Here is a 21,624-nt window from a genome sequence, read left to right on the forward strand (position 1 = left end):
TTTTCATTGCTCAATTATACATCATTGAACCGTCATCAACACAGTACTTTACATGAACAATAATATCTGGTAACTAATTAATCTTTTTCATTGCTCAATTATACATCATTGAACCGTCATCAACACAGTATTTTACATGAACAATAATATCTGGTAACTAATTAATCTTTATGTGCATAATAAAATACATATATGTAAAAAAGTTTTAAAAAAATGTAGCCTTTAAAGATTTCCAAAACCTCTTCCTCTTACTTTGTTTTAAAAAATTTGAGAAAGTGTCCTAATTCAGATCATCTGTTTCATGGGACTATCGGCGTAATTTCAAGTGACCATTATACTAAAACAGTTCCTTTTTCCCATACTCAATTCATCAAATTCCGAACATTGTCTGGCTATTTTCGATTTTTAACAGGGGGGGGGGGAGGCGGTAGGAACACAAGCGAGGGCTTGCGCCCTTGCGCCCCCCCCCCCTCAGTTACGGCATTGGGAGGCTGATCGCTAAATCCTCTTGAAAGCCATAGTTTTCACCGTTCACCCTTCCCCCCTCTGTATACGCCCTCTTTTTTTCGTTTCTGTCTAAAATTTTACTGTGGAGGCGGGCGCAGATATAAAACTTGAGTCGATCTGTATAGCACATAAAACTTAGTTTATCACCATGGTTTTCTCAGTTCAGATGCAAAACAGAGTTCCAATAGACAGTGCTTAGGATTCATTTCATTTGGATGCAACGTTAATGAGATAAGGACATTTAAGATTTAAACAAATTTTATTTCACAATTTTTGGTTGATATTTTCCCCCTTGGATCCGGATCTGTAGAAATGTTGTGAATTTACTTGATCCGGATCCTAAGCAATGGACTTTTAAGTAAACGTTAAAAGAGTACTGAATTGAGTATATTACTACATACATAGCCTACAAAGATATTTCACTATTGACCAGAGTGACCGTCAGGGTGAGTTGTTCCCCAGGTCTAATTTTTCTTCTTCATTAGTTAGATATATATTAGTAGATACCATTTATACCATTTAGAACTTCTGGGAGGTTGGAAATTTTAAGATTTTTTGAAAATTAAAAATCCACGAAATTTCTCTATAGAATTAATGATAATAGTGTANTTATTTATTTATTTATTTATTTATTTATTTATTTATTTATTTATTTATTTATTTATTTATTTATTTATTTATTTATTTATTTATTTATTTATTTATTTATTTATTTATTTATTTATTTATTTATTTATTTATTTATTTATTTATTTATTTATTTATTTATTTATTTATTTATTTATTTATTTATTTATTTATTTATTTATTTATTTATTTATTTATTTATTTATTTATTTATTTATTTATTTATTTATTTATTTATTTATTTATTTATTTATTTATTTATTTATTTATTTATTTATTTATTTATTTATTTATTTATTTATTTATTTATTTATTTATTTATTTATTTATTTATTTATTTATTTATTTATTTATTTATTTATTTATTTATTTATTTATTTATTTATTTATTTATTTATTTATTTATTTATTTATTTATTTATTTATTTATTTATTTATTTATTTATTTATTTATTTATTTATTTATTTATTTATTTATTTATTTATTTATTTATTTATTTATTTATTTATTTATTTATTTATTTATTTATTTATTTATTTATTTATTTATTTATTTATTTATTTATTTATTTATTTATTTATTTATTTATTTATTTATTTATTTATTTATTTATTTATTTATTTATTTATTTATTTATTTATTTATTTATTTATTTATTTATTTATTTATTTATTTATTTATAGAAAAAAGAAAAGTATTTAAAGTGGGAAAAAATCAATTGAGAATTTTTTTAACACTTGTAAAATTGTGAAATTGGTCAGAAAAGGTAAAAAAGTAAATAAAACTGTTTTACTTTAATTTAGGGTTCAGCATAACATTCTATGCTCAAGTTTTTCAAATGTTCGAATGAAAAAGTGTTGAATTTAAATAGTATTGCCTGAATACTGCTTTGATCTGATGATGTGATCTGTAGAAGTTGACACAGAAAATTGCTTTGAATCTGCCTTGTTTCGGTCTCTTTCATCTTCCAGGGATGTACTGCTCGCCTTGTAAAATATTTATTATCTAAAAAATTTTTATTATTTCCCAATATTGTATTTTTGTGTTGCAAGTGGCATAATTATTTTGATTATCCATCCCGGTTTTTTACTTCAAAGACATGAATTCAAAGTGAAAATGTATCTTTTCCATCTGAAACCGACATAACTTGAGATTTTTCTTTTAACCTGAGATAAAATATCTTCCTCTAAAGTTTCCCGTTTCATATTCAAAGAAAGCTTCCTTTGTGATTTTGTCATGAATTAAGATGCATGTCACTTCGGATTAATATTTTCAATATGCTCTAGTGCGATTTTATTGCATTTGATGCTAATACTTTCAACTTTCAGTCCTAACACATTCAAAAATACTTTTTTTTAAATCTCCCCACCCCCTCCTCACTCTTACGATTATGCTTTTTAAACAATGGAAAAAAAAATTGTTTAAAAATATTTTAAAGGTTTATCTTTAGAACTCGATCTCGTGGCCAAACCTTAAAATCAAGTATCTACTGAATATGTAATTGAATTAAGGCAAGGAGCGGTGTGAATTTCTAGTTTAAAGTGTAAATTCTTAATGTTATTTTTGTTTATATTTATCTTTGAATAATCTTTATTACTTTGATTCTATAGTTTAACATCTTGACGATGGGACAAGAAAGAAAATTTTAAATCCTTAAATGTGTTTAACCCCCCTGCACCCTCCCCTCTACCCCCACCATAAACATATATATGGTAGTAGAGTCGGCATGTTTGATCTCTCCCCCCCCCCTAACCAGGATTACAGTTCACCAACCGAATTTTAGCTTGGCTTTGCGGCTAAATTCTGAAGATGCTATCAACAGCCAAGAAATATTTTTTAAAACATTAAGTCAACAGTATAAAGATTAAATCCAAAACTAAAACACCTTAAAAATTATTCTTAAAAACAGCTAGACTAAAAAACACAGGCGGTCTGGGTTGCCCAATTGATGGGGCTTCTTGCAGATCTCATATCACATATCACAGGAAAAAAAAAGATTAAAAACAATAAAACTTTTTTAAGCAAGAAATTAGAGTCTGTTTGAATTTGCTATTAAAACAAACCTAGGAAACTAAACTTATGGAATTATTTAAGAAATCAGTTTTGTCCTGGATGTGTATTGTATGTCCCCAAGGAATTGTCATCAAATCTTACATTATTTTTGTGTCTATTCCTCATTTAAGCACTCCCCCCCCCCTCCTCTTCTACCCTTTCCTTCTCAACCCTTCTTCATCTTGGTGGGCTCTTTACCTGCTGTAAGTTAAGGAACCAATCCCTTCCTCCCCCCATCCCAGCCCAAAATTCTCTCCACCCCTTGACCCCCCCTCATCCTTCCCGAGTGAAGATAACGTTCATCGCACCTATGTTTCAGGGAACTATTTTTTTTTAATTTAATTTTAGAAACCTTCTTTTTAATTTAAGAGTTTAAAGTTAATGTTTTTCTTTATTATTAAATATATTTATCCCTGTAACCTGTCTCGGCGACTAGGGCAATGTAGTGAGATGGGTGAGGACTGAGGGGGGGGGGGCTAGGAGCCGGCTAGTACTAGTAGACTGTAGAGAAGTAGTTTACTATAGATCTTTACACAGGTTAGATTAAGACAGCTGCATTCTGTGTTTTCTTCGAATTGTTAAAGTGAATGAGAAAACTTGTTAAAAGGATATAATTCTGGATTCTAGTGAATACTCCTAAGGGGGATTTTTTTTATAGTAGCTTAGTAAAAAATATAGTTTCCTCCAGTGATAAATTCTGTTTCGAAGATTGTGACAAATCTAAATATTTATAAATATAGATATCGGAAGTTAAGTACACAAGATGGAACATTTCTCTACTTTATATTATGTATGATTGCTTCGTGTCAAATTTGGTGGTTTAATGCTAATGCGATACAAACTTTAATGTCTTTTTTTCTTATCATGCTTAGTTCACCCTGTGCACTGTGCAATTAAATTCTATTTCCTTTTCACCCTGCTTTCTTAGTTTTTCATCAAACCTCTTAATATATGTAAACCCCGTTTTTCTAGTAAATCAAGTAATCATTCTCGCCCTGTAGATCTAGTGAATCTTAAATCCTCTTCACCCAGTAGATCTAGTGAATCTTTAATCTTCTTCACCCTGTAGATCTATTGAATCTTAATATTCCACACCCTGTATATCTGGTGAATTTTTAACCCTCTTCATCCTGAATACCTAGTGAATATATAATCCTTCTAAGTTTTAACCCTGCCTATATCTAGTGAATCTTTAATCCTCTTCACCCTGTATATCTAGTGAATCTTTATTCCTCTTCACCCTGAAGATATAGTGAATCTTTATCCCTCTTCACCCTGTAGATATAGTGAATCTTTATTCCTCTTCACCTTGTAGATCTAGTGAATCTTTATTCCTCTTCACCCTGTAGATCTAGTGAATCTTTATTCATCTTCACCCTGTAGATCTAGTGAATCTTTATTCCTCTTCACCCTGTAGATCTAGTAAATCTTTAATCTTTCCTACCCTGTTGATTTAGTGAATTTTTAATCTTTCTCATGCTCATAAACATTTCAATTAATGCACAATTTATGTATTCTCCCTCTCAAGTCCATTTACCGTAGTTGTACGTGTATTGTTGTATTGAATACTATATTTAATACTGATTCTTCATTAATCCCTCAGATTCCATCTAAACTTAAAATGTAAGAAAACTGCAACAATTTGGCCATACTTCATACCCTAGATAATCTTTTAAACATTTAATTCATTTTTAACCTATTTAGGCCGTTTTGTAAAATAATATATTCTTTGGTTTTCAGAACTAAAGATATCTCTCCCGAAATCCTGGAAAAATGGAGTCAGATTCTTGTGAAGACTGCTCTTCAGAATCTACAGTAAAATAAATAGTGACTCTACAGTGATCAAATGAATTTTCTACCAGTTTATGGTAGAAAATTAATTAAATTTACACAATGAAACCTTCCAGTCAAATTATAAACCAAAACGTTGAAAGTTTGCTGGTTGGTGCCAGGCCCCCTGCAGTTGGAAGTGAGAAAGGGTCCGCTGTTTTTAGAGAGGTGGCCCACGCCCCTGTTATGGGCCGTAGTGAAATAAGTTTGGAAAGTATTAAACCGAAAATAATGTCACCATCTCCGAAACCGTCGGAGACGGCGGGATTTGAGACGAGAGAACGAGGATTTGAACCGGAAGGTTCGGCGGATATCACTCCGCCGTTTAGTGAATCTAATTCTAACAATTCTACGCCTGCATATGTCAGGTAACGTAATATGTACATTGTACAATGTACATCCATGCACTGATTCTACCTGATTTAAGTGTACGACAGGGTGTCCTACGAATGATGACAGTTGGTAAGGTAAATAGTTTTAAATGTCTGTCATAATTTGTTTAATGTTTAATACCAAAGAGAGAACAAAAAGAAATTAATAGCAGTCATATAATAGTAAAATTCTTTACACATGAAAAGTTCGTCTTCGATTTTTTTGTAAATTCTTATTCTCTCTAAATTTGAAGAAATGAAACAAAAAACTTCTAACTAACTAGAACTCCTAAGAATATTTCTTGTTCGAAAAGCAGCACTCTTGGCAGGAATTTAATAATTACAGTCTGTGCATATGGCAGAAGACATTTAAAACTATTTACCAACTGTCATGTTTTGTGGTACACCCTGTATTAATAATTTCAAACTAATGTACTGGGTACACGATTATGTACTACGTACTTGGTACACGATTATATATTTAAGAGTGGAGATTGTCTTATCTAAAAATAAATATTTACTCTTTTAAGTAGATAAAACGTGTGAATGACATCAGTAAAATACCGACAAAATGCGTTTGAATTATAATTTAACGTTTTATGAATTTATTGCCGGAGTAATCTCTTTAAAAAAAACACAGTATCTTTATTTTAAAGTTTATTTGATATCCGCATTTTCGCCTATCTAATTTCCTTTCGTTCTTTTTCTTTGTCTTTTTCATTGTTTCAATTATGCTTGTATGTTCATTGGAATTTTTATTCCTTTTTTTTAATGATGTTCAAAAACTAAACTTGAGTATTGACACGCCTTTCTTGTTAAGATGGGCGGAGAACTTGAGTAACCTACTGGGGGATCCGGACGGTGTAGAATTATACAAAAGTTATCTTAATACTGAAAACTGTGGAGAGCTTCTAGATTTCTGGTAAGAAGATTTTAATATTACAAGGGAAATTAGTTCTAAAACTAACACTTGGCCCATTTCTACTGAATGTTAGAAATGGGCTAAAACTGGAAAGTTATCTTTTTCAAGCGTATTATCTTTAAATTTAAGCCAAGTTAAACAAACTACACCATAAATTTATAAGAAATGGCCAAAAATATTTATTGAAACAAGAAATGTTAACTTTAAACTAATAATAAGTGGTGAGAATTAGTTTTTATAATTCTTTTCATTTTTGAACATATCCCTATTTTGAAGAAATTACCACATTACAGCTCGTGTCGTGAGACATTTGCTCGAATTCATATTGTCAATTTTCAACTGTTTACGCACGTAGTCACAAAACAATAATTTTTGATAAGGTAAAATATAGACAAAATAGAAAATAAAAACATTTTGTTCTTTTATAATAAAAAAAAACATTACGGCATTTTAGAAATCAAAATATAAATTTTATCTTGTTCTTGCAATGTATATATACTAGCCTTATAGGGCGCGAAGCGCCCATCTTCTAAATTAATTGTGAACATGTTCTCTTTGTGTACATCGTAATACAAAACAAAAATAATTCGCGGATTTTCACAAAATATTGCGCGGATGTTCAAAATTTTCAAAACTTTAATGAAGATCGAATTTTTATGGAGACAAATATTTGAAATTTTTATCATTTATAAACCTTCCCTGTGGGCACGTAATGTCCCACAAAAAATGTGGGCCCGATCGGTTCAGCCGTTTTGACGTTTATTGGATACAAACAAACAGACAGACAAGCCAAATTTATAGATAGATTTAACTAGAAATACGGGAAATTGATTGTTTAAATTGAAGGAAACTAAATAAACTTTATTCTCTTATTTAACAAATAAAATGTGAAAACTTAGATTCAAAATAATTCAGCAGTTAATTTAGGCTTCATAGAATAATTTTTACTTTTTTGCAAGTTATAAAAATGAGTTTTGTTTTGAATTGTGGATTTTACTCAAAAACTGAAAAGTGGGTTTCGTCTCAAACGCGACTTACACTGCATAGACCAGAGTGACCGCCAGGTTCAAAGTCATGGCACTTGTTAAAACCCTTTAAAGCTTGCATGTCTACCCCTATGTTATCATAAAATATTGCATTTAAAATCTGCACTGCGTGTTAAGTATCTTAATTTTATGATTAAAAGGTGATTAAAATTGTTAGTATTTCTGTAGAATATTCTTCTAAATTCGTAAAAATCCGCGAAAATATGACAGAAAATCCACCGAAAATCAGCAAAACCATACAGTATAGTTTAAACAAATCATCATTAGAAATACTAAAATGGAGTATGACTTTGTTATCAAACAATAACTGAATTTTGTTCCTCTCTGCAGTTTTTAATTTTTACCATTTATATATCCGTAGTAAATATTGCAATTAGATATTTTTCAAATGTCAAAATATCATGTTAACACCTAGTGCAGATTTTAAAAACATTTTTTTGAACATCCTACATATATGTAAGTAAGAAAAAAATAATTTAAGGTTTAAGTGTCACAACTTTGATCCTGGTGGTCAATTTGGTCCATTGTGGACAATGATTCAAATTCAGGATATGTTGTCTTGAAAACGGTCAAGGGTTTTAATTAAAAAAAGAACTCCTTTTATAATTTTGATTTAAGAAAATAGTTTAAATTCGAAATTGTTGTCCTTGTAATTCTTAATAAAATGTGGCCCGGGATCCTGAAACCCCAGTCTTTTAATTTGTGCCCATTTCTAACACTTAGTGTTAGAAATGGGCTTCTTGTTAGTTTTATAACTAATGTCCTATGTATTAATGATTTGTTTCTTGAGCTCTTGAATACTATGTCAATCTGAAGGATATAAAAAGATGGTTGGATTGGTTTAAATGAGCATAATGAACCTTTTCTGTAAATAGAATCTCTTGATTCTATTTTCTTTGATTAATGAAATTCAAGTTACCAATCACTTAATTGATTACTCAACACGTTTGCTTTAATCAAGTTTTAATCACTACTGTTTACCCTAGGAGTTAATCACTTTTGAATGATGGGTTGTCTGCCTACTAATTACATAAGTTGTTAATCTACTGTTTACTTAGGTCTCTAATCACTCTACTTATTACTCAAGTTGTTAATTACTCTACTCATTATTAAAGTCGTTATCAAACTACTGGTCACTAAAGTTTTTAATCAATCTACTGATAACTTATGTTGTTGATCAAACTACTGGTTAGTGATTACTAAAGCTGTTAATCAAACTACGGATTACTAAAGTTGTTAATCAAACTACTGATTACTAAAGTTGTTAATCAAACTACTGATTACTAAAGTTGTTAATCAAACTACTGATTACTAAAGTTGTTGATCAAACTACTCATTACTGAAGTTGTTAATCAAACTACTGATTACTCAAGTTGTTAATCAAACTACTGATTACTCAAGTTGTTAATCAAAGCACTGATCACTAAAGTTGTTAATCAAACTATTGATTACTAAAGTTGTCAATCAAACTAATGATTACTCAGGTTGTTAATTAAACTACTGATTACTCAAATTGTTAATCAAACTACTGAATACTAAAGTTGTTAATCAAACTACTGACTACTCAAGTTGTTAATCAAACTACTGATTACTCAAGTTGTTAATCAAACTACTGATTACTCAAGTTGTAAATCAAACTACTCTGATTACTAAAGTTGTTAATCAAACTACTACTGATTACTCAAGTTGTTAATCAAACTACTGATTACTAAAGTTGTCAATCAAACTACTGATTATTCAGGTTGTTAATTAAACTACTGATTACTCAAATTGTTGATCAAACTACTGATTACTAAAGTTGTTAATCAAACTACTGATTTAAAAAGTTGTTTACTACTCTACGAGTCTACACTGATTTCTGAAGTTAATCAACTCAATCTGCTTTGATCTACTACAGTAAACTATTTAAGTTTTATTTGTCAGTAATCTATCAAATATCAAAGAAAAGATTGACTGGGACTATAAGTAATTCTTTTTTTATAGATATTTATTATTATTTGTAGTTCAAGTCATCGTATTTTGTATTTCTAGCCAGTTAGATTGTAAATAATTTGAATTATTGTTGGTTTGTGGTTTATTGATGGCTCTAATTCTAGTTTCGAGTTTGATCTATCATTTCCTTCCGATTATTTATTGGATTTTTAAAAGCAAAAGTAGTTGTCTGGTTGTTAATCAGCTTTGTTTCCTCTGGAATATGAAGTAGTTGTCGAATAACAACGTAACTAAAAGGGGTAAATTTTTATATTTGACAACTTTTATTTTTTATGCTTCAAATGCTAATTGTGCAACAAAGAAGAGGTTTGTAACATTGTTAATGAAATTAAAATGTTTACATTGTCTTACCTCCCATCCAAGAAATAGCAATTCTAGTTTTTGCCTAAAAACTATTTTACGAATATTTTATATTCAGGTTTGCGTGCCAGGGTCTTAAAAAACTACCGTTAGATAATAGAGAAAAAATCTTCCAACTAGTTAAGGTGAGTAATTTTTAACCAAGATTTTACTCGTTTCTTTTTTAAATTCCTAATTTGTCCGTCAATTAATCAAGTACTGCCATCTAATATGTTTCAATTTTACCAGCACAAGATTTTGTTTAAAAAGTTGAATGGAGTATGGAAAATGAACCAACAATTTCTTAAATTCAACTTTTAAAGTTTAATCCTTGCTTCATGCTGTAAGCTCGTAACTGATATTTCGATTAACTTTTTTATTTGTTTAGGTAATAAACCGAAAGTTTCTGCGTAGCAAAGTAGTTCCGATCCTTGAGGGAACCCGGAAAGAGATTCAGGACAAGATTGCAGCCAAGGATGATGTACATCAGGATATATTTGACGCAGCTCAGGTATTGTTAGTTCACATCAGAGGGGTTCATTCAAGATTAATCGGGGTGAACATTGTAAAATCTGCCACAAATAGTATCTTAGTCTATCAAATCTGCCTCAAATAGTATCTTAGTCTATCAAATCCGCCTCAAATCGTATCTTAGTCTATAAATCTGCCGAAAATATTATCTTAGTCTATAAATATGCCACAAAATAGTATCTTAGTCTATAAATATGCCACAAAATAGTATCTTAGTCTATAAATCTGTCACAAATAGTATCTTAGTCCATGAACCTCTGGTATACAATGATAATCCATTGAAGGAATTGTCAGTATTAGCTAATTTAAAGGTTGTTGACCGCACAATTTTTTCAAGCAAAATTTCACCAAAAAAATATGATGATTTGTAAAATTATGTTTTGGAAAATATAGATATACCCTAGGAAGTTGGTTCTGCTTAAACTAATATATTTTAGGTTGAGGTTGAAGAGAGGATGACAAGGACAACCTATAGAAATTTTCTAGCAAGTGAAGCTTACTTAAACTACGTTCAGAATATGCAGATAGGTCAGGATATACCTTCACTAAAGGGGAAGAGAAGGGGGGGATGAAAGTTTTAAAGTAATTGTTTCTTATTAACCTTAACGACCATTCACAACGGTACAATTTATTAAACGATGAACGCGTTTAAAGAAAATGGCGTTATTCTATCTAAAGCAGGACAAATGTTGGCCGATTTTTGCTCCTGTGAGTCGTAGAAAAGCGACACTTTCTAGGAAACCCTTATTCCACTCGTTTTTTATGCGATGACTCGGATTCCATGATTTTTGTTATTTTAGGTGAATCTGATTATTCAGCTAAATGTTCTGGCTCCCACTCCACCTCCTCCTCAGTATCAGGGAAGGGAGTTCTTCATGACGATTCAGGACATTTCTCTGTTCCTTTAGAGGTAAAACAGGGAAATGATTTTATTGTAAAGCATTTTTTGCAAAGTGACTGGAACATATTTGATTTGATTTACTATTGAATTTGCCTTAATTTTGGGGGGAGGGGGGAATATTATATGACGTTCTATTTTCACCCAAAGATTAAAAACCTTTTCTGTAACTCCATGCTTTTTGTTTGAATTATATTTGTAACTAAATAGATTAATAACCTTTTTATGATTCGGGTAAAAAAATTATATTAATTTCTCTAATTTTGGAAATAAATTGAACGTTTATTAATCTAGAATTTAATTGCCATGAAAATTGATTGTTATTAATTATATTAAAAAGTTTTAAAATAAAGTAATTAAGGTAAAGAATAAAAATGTTTTGTTTAATGTCAAATTTTTAAAAATTGGTTATTTTCGGTTTTGACTTTGTACTATTTACAGGGTGAGCGGAATAAAATAGGCTCTCGTGTACTTCCTGTGAGTGCCCACAGTTCACTTCATGTACCGACACACTTAAATGTACAAGCAGATACAACAAGTGATTCAACTAGTGGTAAGTGACGATTGTTGTACTGTAAGGGTCTTAAAGCTGAAAAAAATCATATTTGGTTAATGTTTAGGTATCTCAGAAGGGAGTAGTCATATTACTCCTATGAAAGGACATAATACTACAGCTTATAACAATACGGTAAGACAAATGTTATACATGTTCCGGAGGAAAATGTGTAATTTTCTTTCAAAAATATAGCATTTTCTTAATTGTTTAAACTTTTTAACAAATTATTTGATGTTGTAAGAAAAATATTCTTAACTTAAGAAATGTTTAACTGAAAACATGGTTTTGTAAGATAATGTTCAAACTTGGTAGAAGATTGATTGTTTTCTCAAAATATTGAACTTTATTTTAGAGTATCGAGGAGCTTGAGCCCTGCCTCCAGATGGTACAAAGTATGTCTGCGCTTCCAACCCTTCACGAGCACAGCGAGTTGGATTTAACCGACGATAGACCTATGTCTGCCAGTTTTTTAGGTAATTGTTTTCAATTCAATCTGATCTTTTGGAGTAATATTAATAATTAGTACACAGAATAGAACACCTCACAGTACACCTCACAGTACACCTCACAGTACACCTCACAGTACACCTCACAGTACACCTCACAGTACACATCACAGTACACATCACAGTACACCTCACAGTACACCTCTCAGTACACCTCACAGGACACCTCAGCACTCGGCACTCGGCACTCGGCACTACACTACACTACACTACACTACACTACACTACACTACACTACACTACACTACACTACACTACACTACACTACACTACACTGCACTACATGATGTAGTTTGAGGATGACGACATATTTTGTCTGCTTACAAAAGGCCATTTATTTCAATTTTCAGTCGACATTTTTGTTTGTTATATACAAACAAGTTCCTAAGCTCTCTCACTACGTAAACGTGCTCATATTCATTTATATTCAGGCCCTCAAACTCTAATTGTTAATTCGTTTCAGGATTAACATCGCAATCTCTTATGATGACCCAGAGGAGAAGACATGCTGTTAAACCAGAAGCTCAGGTAGTTTTATCAGATAAAAACTGCTAAGTTATGATATTGTTTATTAAAACTTTGTAACTCATAACGCAAAAATTCTGAATGATTAAAGGTTTCTACTTGTAATATAAATGATTACAAACATTTGATGGTTCGTGACATTTTGCAAGCTAGACAAGGGAAGTTAAAAAGGATTTTTACTTTACATGCAAACTAAATTGCAGTGCTTATGATCCTTTTTTTGATGCGGATCTTGGGTCCGCACTGAACAAAAAAAATGAATTTACCTTTTTCGCGTATTTGTATGCTCAAACTTGAGCGATAAGAATTTTTTTATAATCTTTCGTTTTTAACAGTTCAGATTTGAGTTTTCATAGTGTAAAGTTTTTTTTTGCAGTTTCCTATTGATATTTTGACTTTTGGATCCGGATCCGATCCAGGAAGCCTTAATGTTGCAAATCCAACGGATCCGGATCTTAAGAACTGCTATAATGGCCCATTGGGTGAAGGAGTCCCCTCCCCCAACCCCCACAATGGCCTAATTACCCCCTATGTCTTAAACAAAATTTATTTAATTTGAATTTATTCTATTGAAGATAAAAGAATATGTTTTGAAAGTAAGTTATGATTGTTATTTATTATATTTTTAGGCTGGAATATATCTGCAGTCTAATAGGGTCCCTGCCCCTTACCATGCGTACAATTCTGCGTACAATCCTGTGTCGCGTCAGGACTCGGAGCTACAAAGCCTAAGCTCGGACGCGCACACAACAGATGATAATATGTCATCTTTCACTGAAAGCTCATCCCATTATTCATACAGGTAGACAATTAAAGTAAAAAATAAATTTTAATCTTAAAATAAAAAAATCCATTAAAATATCTAAATCTTTAGTTTAACGTATAACCAGAATACAAATTTTATTTGATGTTTAGACAAATCACCTCTAAGAAGCATATAAGAAGACAGCTACGTAAAGCCCATGAACAGTCCAGACATAACAGGGAAAATACACAAACCTCGCATAGTCAGCAAGCATTTATTCCTAGGTTAGTTATTAAAAGTCAAAATTTATTTTTGAGATAGGTTGAAATAAATAAAAGTTATGACATTGGACGAAATGTTTCCCTTCTCCTTTAAGTTTTAATTTTAGTTTGTTAAACCTGAACCAGTGCGCAACTCAGTCTTTACATTTAATTATACCCTTCCCTAACAAAATATGTAGTTGCGCCGTATAGTTGTTATTAATCTACTGACTTTAAAGAAGGAGGATTATGAAATAATTATCTGTTTACAATTACATTTAACAATACACACATATATGGAAGAAAATGATATCACTGTACAGTTTAAGTTTATTTAGACGCTGACAAGTTTTAACACATTTCTCCTGTTAATGAACTAAGACATAATTGCTGGATACCGTGGGAAAACAAATATTAATTATTGATGACAACTGATATCTACAAATGTCAAATCTGTAAAATTTAGTTTATTTAAAATCTATGCTTATTCAGAGCTAAATAAAAATTAGCATCTTTCAATATTCTTAGTGCAGAGTGAAATTAAGATGCAAGTAAATTTCTCCAATATGCTAAGGAACCCCTTTCCTCATGGCTTCTCATTAGTTTTTTGTCGAATTTGAACAACAAGGTTATGAATTTGATAACTTTAATAAACCTTAATCAGAGCTCAAATGTGGTTAGTCTTTAAATCAAACATTTATACTTATCTTTTGTCGTACGAAGGGTTAAGTGGATTTATTCTGAATATCTCAAAAGGTCAATGAGAGACTGCGAAAACATTAGACAGCTGGTTTCACGTGTTGAACACCTAATCGTTCCATAATTGTTACCACTGTGGAAATCGAGATCAAGCGTTGTAGATTAGTGCTATATCTTGAACAAGAGTTCTGACCCCGTATATTTTGGGGTTCTTAAATTTTAATATGTGGCAGTGGTAGCTTGACCACCGATAGAAAATGGTTCAGGTTCACCCTGTACTCCAATATCCATATACTAGAAGTAGTAAACTCAGACTGAAAACATCAAAGGACCTGGTTCTAAAGGAGGGGGATATTTGGATCCGGGGGGGGGGATAGATTAAAGGAAGAATGGAGGCTGACTCGAGGCTGGCTGGATAGATCAAAGAGAAGGTTGGGGAGGTCCAGGATTAACCTCTCGACTAGGCTACCCTCACACAGGGATCCATATTCGCGCAATACGGTTTTATTGATTATTAATTTTTATAGCAAGCTAGGAACTACAGTTTTTATCGTACTTTACGGATGACAAGTGAACAAACTCTGCACCGCTTCTCGGGAAAATACTTCATAATATGAGTAGACAACGTTAAAAATAAGTAATAAAAAACAGACCGCCATTTTTTCATTATAATTAGGTCTCTCTCCCATCAAATTTATTAATGAACTCAACGCAATATCTTTTAATTTTGTAGAACGGCCCGTGTACCCCCTGAAGCTACGAATCAACTTCCTCCTGCTGAATTTGCAAAAATCCTTACGCAGAAGCTTGAAAAGGTAATTTAGAAACTTATTTATTTGGACATTGTTGTTTTATACGATGTATTCTTCAATATTTACAAATCTTCTACACTACAATCATCAGTTGTACATAACAAGTTTGACTCTTGGTCTCATTGTATGTATGGTACATAAAGATCGGACGTTTTAGGACTGCTGCGAAGGAATTCGTTCAAAGATCGTCGACTTAACATTTACAAACTTATAAAATCCCTAATAGCGAAAAAAAAAAAACATTTTTGCGTGTACATTTGCTGAACTTTTATTTCTGTTCATCGCATAAACAAAGTTAATTAATTTTAATAAGTTTACTAATCAGGTAAAAAGAGAACAAGAATCAAACGAGAAGTTAAATAGAAAACTTGCCTCTGAAGATTCTCGGTCAATCATTTCACAGGTATTTTTGTAATCGTTATGTAATCATTCATTTAATAATTTTGTATTAATTTCATTTTATTTATGTTAATTTTTTACAAAATATTCATTCATCCCATCATAATTGCAATAATTGGTCTACGTATTGCCCACTATACTAATGTATTATTTATTAATTAATTCACTCTTTTTAAACATTTGTTAATTCATTTAGTCTCCAATTTTCATTTCTATTTATTTCCTAATCCATGTGTTAATATTATCTTGTTCTAGGATTCCAGTAGAAGTATAGCAAATATCCTGGGGGAGAATGTTAGTCTCCAGGTACTCCCTGAACCCGACCTGGAGGAGTCGGATCAATCTATCCTGGATCAACATGTTCTCAGGATCTGGAAGGATAAGACTCCGCTAAGATCTCCCGGGGATCCGGCGGGTAGACCTCTCTCCCCTGGCGGCGGGTATCGACGTGGTAAATCTCAAGTCATGAGCTCATCTTTAGGACCCATGCAGCCTCATAGGTTAGTTTTTCTTTTTGAAAATGAACAAATTCAGCCTCATAGGTTGGTTTTTATCCATCAATTCAACTTCAAAATAGACCAATTCAGTCTTATAGGTTAGTTAATATCATTTCAACTTCAAAATGGACCAAATCAGTCTTATATGTTGGTTTTTTATCATTATAACCTCAAAATGGGGGAGTATTCTTAGATTGAAACATAATCAATAATCGCATATTGGACAAAAATGTCATCATTCTCAATGGATTCATTGATTCCAGAACGCTGCCCAGTAGAGGGAATAGATCTCAAGTGAGAAGGGTTTCAGGACATCAAGTTTATCACCAGGTAACTTCCATATTTGGCAAAATATTATAAAATATGAAATCTATCTTATGGGAAAATGTCATGTTGTGAAGTAAGCCGGTTTTTAAGGATTATTTAATTATTTTTATTTTAAAAGTTTGATTAGTTTATTTTATAAAAATTATTAAGAATTAGAGTTGCTTTTATTGATAGGATTGCAAAGTTAATCTTAATTATGTTATGTCAGATTTTTTATGTTAATTCAACTAATTTTTGCTATTTGCAATTGAAAAATTAATAATTATTTGACAAAAAGTTCAAATCTAATTATGATTTATTTAAGGATCTTGCTTACTACGAGGTTGACCGTGTGACAGGTCGCCAGAGTGTAGGAGGGGTGAGGGGTGAACCTGTTCGACCTTGTTTAGGAGTGAGAGTGGAGCCAGGAAGACCGGGTGATGGTAACACTAGCCGGGTGATGGAATGGATGCAGGAGGTAGCCCGGCATGCTGGTCAACCTGATCAAAAGTCTCAGTCTAGCAGGGGAGCTAATAAAACTTCACCCAGGTAAAATATTAAAAACAGTTAATAATATATTTAAAAATTCTAGATCAAATTTGTCTGAGGGATAGATTATTTTTTTATTTTATTTATGTAATTGCTACTTAATTGTTCGAGCTCCTTTGATCAATGAGTCCCCGAAGCAACTTACATTTTACAGTTGTATCACTTTTAATACTTTAAAGAACGTAAGTTTTTTCAAATCTTGACTAGGATCAAGTTAAACGTGTTCTCGCTCGTTTTTACTTTAAAATCCCATTTTTCCCCATTATAACTTAGACAACCATCGTTTCTCAGATGAAGGTGTAACTTTTAAGTCAGTTGACAATCCTTTAATCATTTATAATAAAGATATTTTTAAAATAATTTAATTTAAAACTAGATCATCTCGACCTAAGCCTGCTCATCGGTCCCAGTCCCAGGAAAGAATGTCAACCAGCTGGGCTGGTCACCATCCTGGTCAACCACAGTATCAGTATCAGGTAGAGAAAACAAAATTACTTATCTTCATATTCACTAAGGGGTATATTTTCAAGGATTCCTCCCCCCGCCCCTTTCCTGAAAGGTGGATAATAAATTGCCCTGTAGCTAGCAAGTATTTTCTCTCTTTTAAATAATTTTTACCTAAAACTTTTACGGCTTTTTTTAATCAAATAGAGTTTTCGTATTTATTTTTAGCGTTTATTTTAACTGAAATAATCAAAAAATTTGTGTTATTAGATTAATAAAATGCATATTTGTTTAGCCACAACAGCCGACACCTATGCAGCTGGAGGAGGCAAAACGTAGATTAATGATGGTAGGACATAATTCAACCCATTTGGGACATAATTCAACTCACATGGGTGTCCCGCCACAACAACAGCAGCTGTCCCAAAGCAATAATTCAACCTTACGGAAATCCTCCGCTGCAACCGGGACAGAGTTTACTGTTGCAGGTAATTTCAAAGTGACCCTCCACGCAAAGATTGCCATGTCCGATTCACAACGGGAACCCTTGAAACCTTAATCTCAACATAATTGTGGAAGATGACGTCCTTGTTCTGACTCTGAAAGTGTTTATTTCTGTGAATTTCTTCATAATGTCTCATTAGCATGAAATGCTCAGATCACTTTGGCAGAGAACCCCTAAATAAAAATATTCAATTTAAAAAACATATACCTGGCATACACAGAAAAAAACAGAATCCTAATAAAATAGGTCTTCTAGATTTCATATAGACCAGGGCAAGTGGAGGAGCTCAACCCTGTTTTCATTGTATTATAGCCTACAGTTCATGGTTCTTTGCCTATAGGTTGATTGTTAATAATAATAGTAATGGAGATTTAAATCATACTTGACCAGATCGATTAAGATTTTTTTGACTTAAGGGTATCATTGTAAATCGGGCATTGCCATCTTTGCATGGATTGTCACCTTAAAATACGCTTACCTTACAGCTACTTTAAATTAACATATTTATTAATATACATATTTTTACATTCTTCATGCAGTGGGATACAATATTTCACCCTCCTATATTTTTTTTGTGTTCATCTATCCGCTCAATATTTTTATCTTATTTATCCTACATTTATATTATAATTCTTGCAATGCTTATCTTTTATAGAAATATCTAATTCTTTAAAACGAAGATGATGGCAGATGAATTTCTATTAGTAATATTTTAAATAGTATTTTTATTTTAAAGCTGTTTAATCCTGTAACATGATCTTAAAATACCACATATCATTCAATAGTCGATCCCTTTTTCATGCATCTAATACAAGCATATTATTTTTTAATACAAAAGTAACTCGATTTAAACGCTAATTTTCTTATTCTTATATCTTTGAAACCTAATCATGTAGACACCTCTGATATTTCAAACCAAAAATAATTATTACTCAAATAGTATAAAATTTGATATATCATAGAGCTTAAAAAACTAAGATTGAGGCAAGTATATAATGTTTTGAATCAATATATTGATTGATTTTTTTTAGTTTACACCTTCAGCCATGAACGTGAACCTATGCCTTACCGTATCAAGATCCCATCTCGGGCCGTCACTCTAAAAGCAGTCAAAGATCTCCTACCAAAGAAAGGGGTATTTAGGTATTGTAGATATCACGTTAACTAAGCTGGGAATTGTATTTGGGATATTAAGATCAACTTTGATTTGGATCCTTTGTTAATCTGTTTAATCTTTATTCGATATCCCACAGTGTAATTGAATCCTTAAAGAGTTTAATGAAATTAACGAGATAAGCATTTAACCCCAAATTTAACGTGGATATCGAGATCAAGCGAAAGTGATCATGAGTATTTAACACAAAAGTTCCCGTCTTAGATCATACTTGTTAAATATTTTCTTTTTTTATCCCCGGCCAACACCCTAACAAAATAGAATTTAAAAAATCCTATCTTATTTTTTGTGATCTTTGTTCTCATTTTAAAAATTTTTTAGGTTTTATTTCAAGACCGAGGTGGATGGTGAGGCCTGCTACGAGGAGGAGACGGAGGATACCAGTCTTGTTCCTCTTTGGGAGGGGAAGGTGTTGGTTCAGTGTAGGATAATGGAGTAGAACGAGAGGAGCTTTGGGTTAGAAAATCTTCAAATTTTAATGGAGTTCAGATGGGTCATCTATTGCAGATCCTTCTTTATTAGAAAGTCCTCTGTTTAGATGAACCAATATTGATGGGAGTCCTAGAAAAATTCTATCATTCAAAACTTTCAATCAATGGATTCTTCAATAGATTCCTCATGAATGAAGTTTGGTGGAAATTTTACAACAAATCTTCTATCAAGCTAAGCTCCTCTCCAATAAACGAATATTCGATTGTTGCAATAAAAACTAGAAATTGTTTCTCCCTTAACTCTCCAGGCTGTTGAAAATAATGAAGTCCAAGTTGACATCAATAATGGAGTTTAAGAGTATCCATTTTATAAATGGAGTTTAGCTTATCTTGATTCTAGTAAAGGATCAAAGTGGCGCTAAGGAAACGCCAAAATATTGGATTATTCTTTATCAACGATAGCTCTAGCTCTAGACCGTCAGAAAAGCTCAAGGTTTGACGAAGACAAATTTGATTCCTGAGTTATTCTTTCAGAAAACACTAAAACATAGTGACTTGAAAATTCGTAAATTTTATATTTTCCTAGCATATTAATTGACAAATTTGGCAAGATGGCCGGTTAAGAATTTCTATGGTTGTGAATCTTTAAATATTTGAAAGAAATTCTGTGATAAACTGCGGAGCACGCGAATATACATTCAGTACATGTCTTCCTTTCAATACTCGGTTCACGTCCTTCTCCTCCTTGGCTGACAAACAGTATAATGAAATCCAATTTAATTGTACACTTTTATACTTAAATGTGTTTTCCTATTTTTATGAATTATTGAATTTTTATGAAAAATAAATCTTTATCAAGCTCTTTGGTTTATTTGTAAAAAACATTTTTTTAAATTTTTTTTTATTAATGGGCGTCATAAAAATCAGCATGACTATAGTTTGTTTTATTCAGTGCGCATAATTGGCATTGTTAAAAATAAATATATTTTAAACCCAGGAGCAGTAATGGGAATAATATACCATTAAAATTTTATGGCAAAGGGACTGTATTAATAAGTGAGATAGTTTAAACAAAAATTTTAATAATCAACGCAACCTTAGCGGAAAAAAAGTCCATTGTTTCAATTGAAGGCTTCCAAAACACCCAAAATAAAATTCTTATAATTCCTTTTGCTAACATTGAAAACATACAAAAAATCGATATTGTTAGCAATATGTTTCTGGGTCTGAAGCAAACAATTTAACAGTCGAGATCTCCCAAGTCCCACTCTATGTAGCAACTAGATATTGAGCAAGGTGGGGGGGGAAGGCAAATAATACCGGGGGGGGGGGGGCAGGGGAAAGGTGCATTATACTCAACCATGAAAAAACTACCGTACCAATTCAGGATATTTTGGGGCTAAATTTTTATATTGGGGGGCAAAATCTTTTCAGTTTGAGGCAAATTTGTGTGGGAAAAATCTTAAATCTATTTTTCAAGGCAATTTATTTTTTGGGGTCAATTTTTATTTTGGGGAAATCTTAAATCTTTGTTTTAAGGGCATTGTTAAAGTATATGAAGGGGCTTTTTTTAATCAAAATGTTATTTTTTAGCTGGGCGTGAAACTTCTTAATTTCAAGGGTGTATTTATTTAACACTAGCTGAAGGGCCCGGCGTTGCCCGTGGAAAGAAATGTAGAAAGAAATTATTTCGATTTTTTGCCTTTAAGTCACCTATGAGTGACCACAAAAAATTTCAGTCCATTTAGTCAAGCCGTTTGGCCGGCTATAGACAACATATATATATACGAATGTCTTGTTTTTTTTTGTATAGATTTGGGGATAAAAATAAGCTAATTTTAGGTGCAAATCATAAATATTTGTAGCATTCTAAAAAAGGGGGCAAATTTAAGTGTGATGGGGCAATTTGGAAAAGAATGTGCGAGTATAATTTTAAAAATCCAATTTGGGGCCATTTTTTTAAGAAAGGGGTCAAAAAAAAGAATCCTTGTATTGAAAAATGTTAAAGTGGACTTTGAGGTTGCTTTAAGAGTTGGGGGCATAAATGAGTGTAAGTTAAAAAATTACTGCTGGGGCCAATTTTCGAGAAAATTAGTAATC

At 31.7% G+C, this 21,624-nt stretch overlaps 1 protein-coding gene across 1 annotated transcript; it reads left to right on the forward strand.

Annotated features, from left to right (window-relative positions):
* The first annotated feature begins 4,906 nt into the window (after positions 1-4,906).
* Positions 4,907-20,386, forward strand: LOC111714051 (axin-1). Its single transcript, XM_023489065.1, has 21 exons — positions 4,907-5,385; positions 6,209-6,310; positions 9,767-9,833; positions 10,076-10,198; positions 10,656-10,746; positions 11,019-11,128; positions 11,558-11,669; positions 11,737-11,804; positions 12,025-12,145; positions 12,642-12,706; positions 13,333-13,505; positions 13,619-13,732; positions 15,141-15,222; positions 15,545-15,622; positions 15,874-16,118; positions 16,379-16,445; positions 16,747-16,970; positions 17,347-17,446; positions 17,710-17,902; positions 18,951-19,062; positions 19,415-20,386. Exons 1-21 carry the CDS (start codon positions 5,081-5,083, stop codon positions 19,530-19,532), a joined length of 2,670 nt encoding a protein of 889 aa, XP_023344833.1. The 5' UTR covers positions 4,907-5,080; the 3' UTR covers positions 19,533-20,386.
* The last annotated feature ends 1,238 nt before the right edge of the window (positions 20,387-21,624 follow it).

The sequence above is a fragment of the Eurytemora carolleeae genome, unplaced genomic scaffold (genome assembly GCF_000591075.1).
Source record: "Eurytemora carolleeae unplaced genomic scaffold, Eaff_2.0 scaffold1497, whole genome shotgun sequence".
Lineage (NCBI taxonomy): Eukaryota > Metazoa > Arthropoda > Copepoda > Calanoida > Temoridae > Eurytemora > Eurytemora carolleeae.

What these genes read in the sequence shown, in the direction of transcription:
- LOC111714051 (XM_023489065.1), top strand. Translation starts at nt 5,081, where the DNA reads ATGAAACCTTCCAGTCAAATTATAAACCAAAACGTTGAAAGTTTGCTG. An exon ending in ATATATTTGACGCAGCTCAG is followed by an intron (nt 10,199 to 10,655) that starts GTATTGTTAGTT and finishes AATATATTTTAG; the next exon opens with GTTGAGGTTGAAGAGAGGAT. An exon ending in CTACAGCTTATAACAATACG is followed by an intron (nt 11,805 to 12,024) that starts GTAAGACAAATG and finishes ACTTTATTTTAG; the next exon opens with AGTATCGAGGAGCTTGAGCC.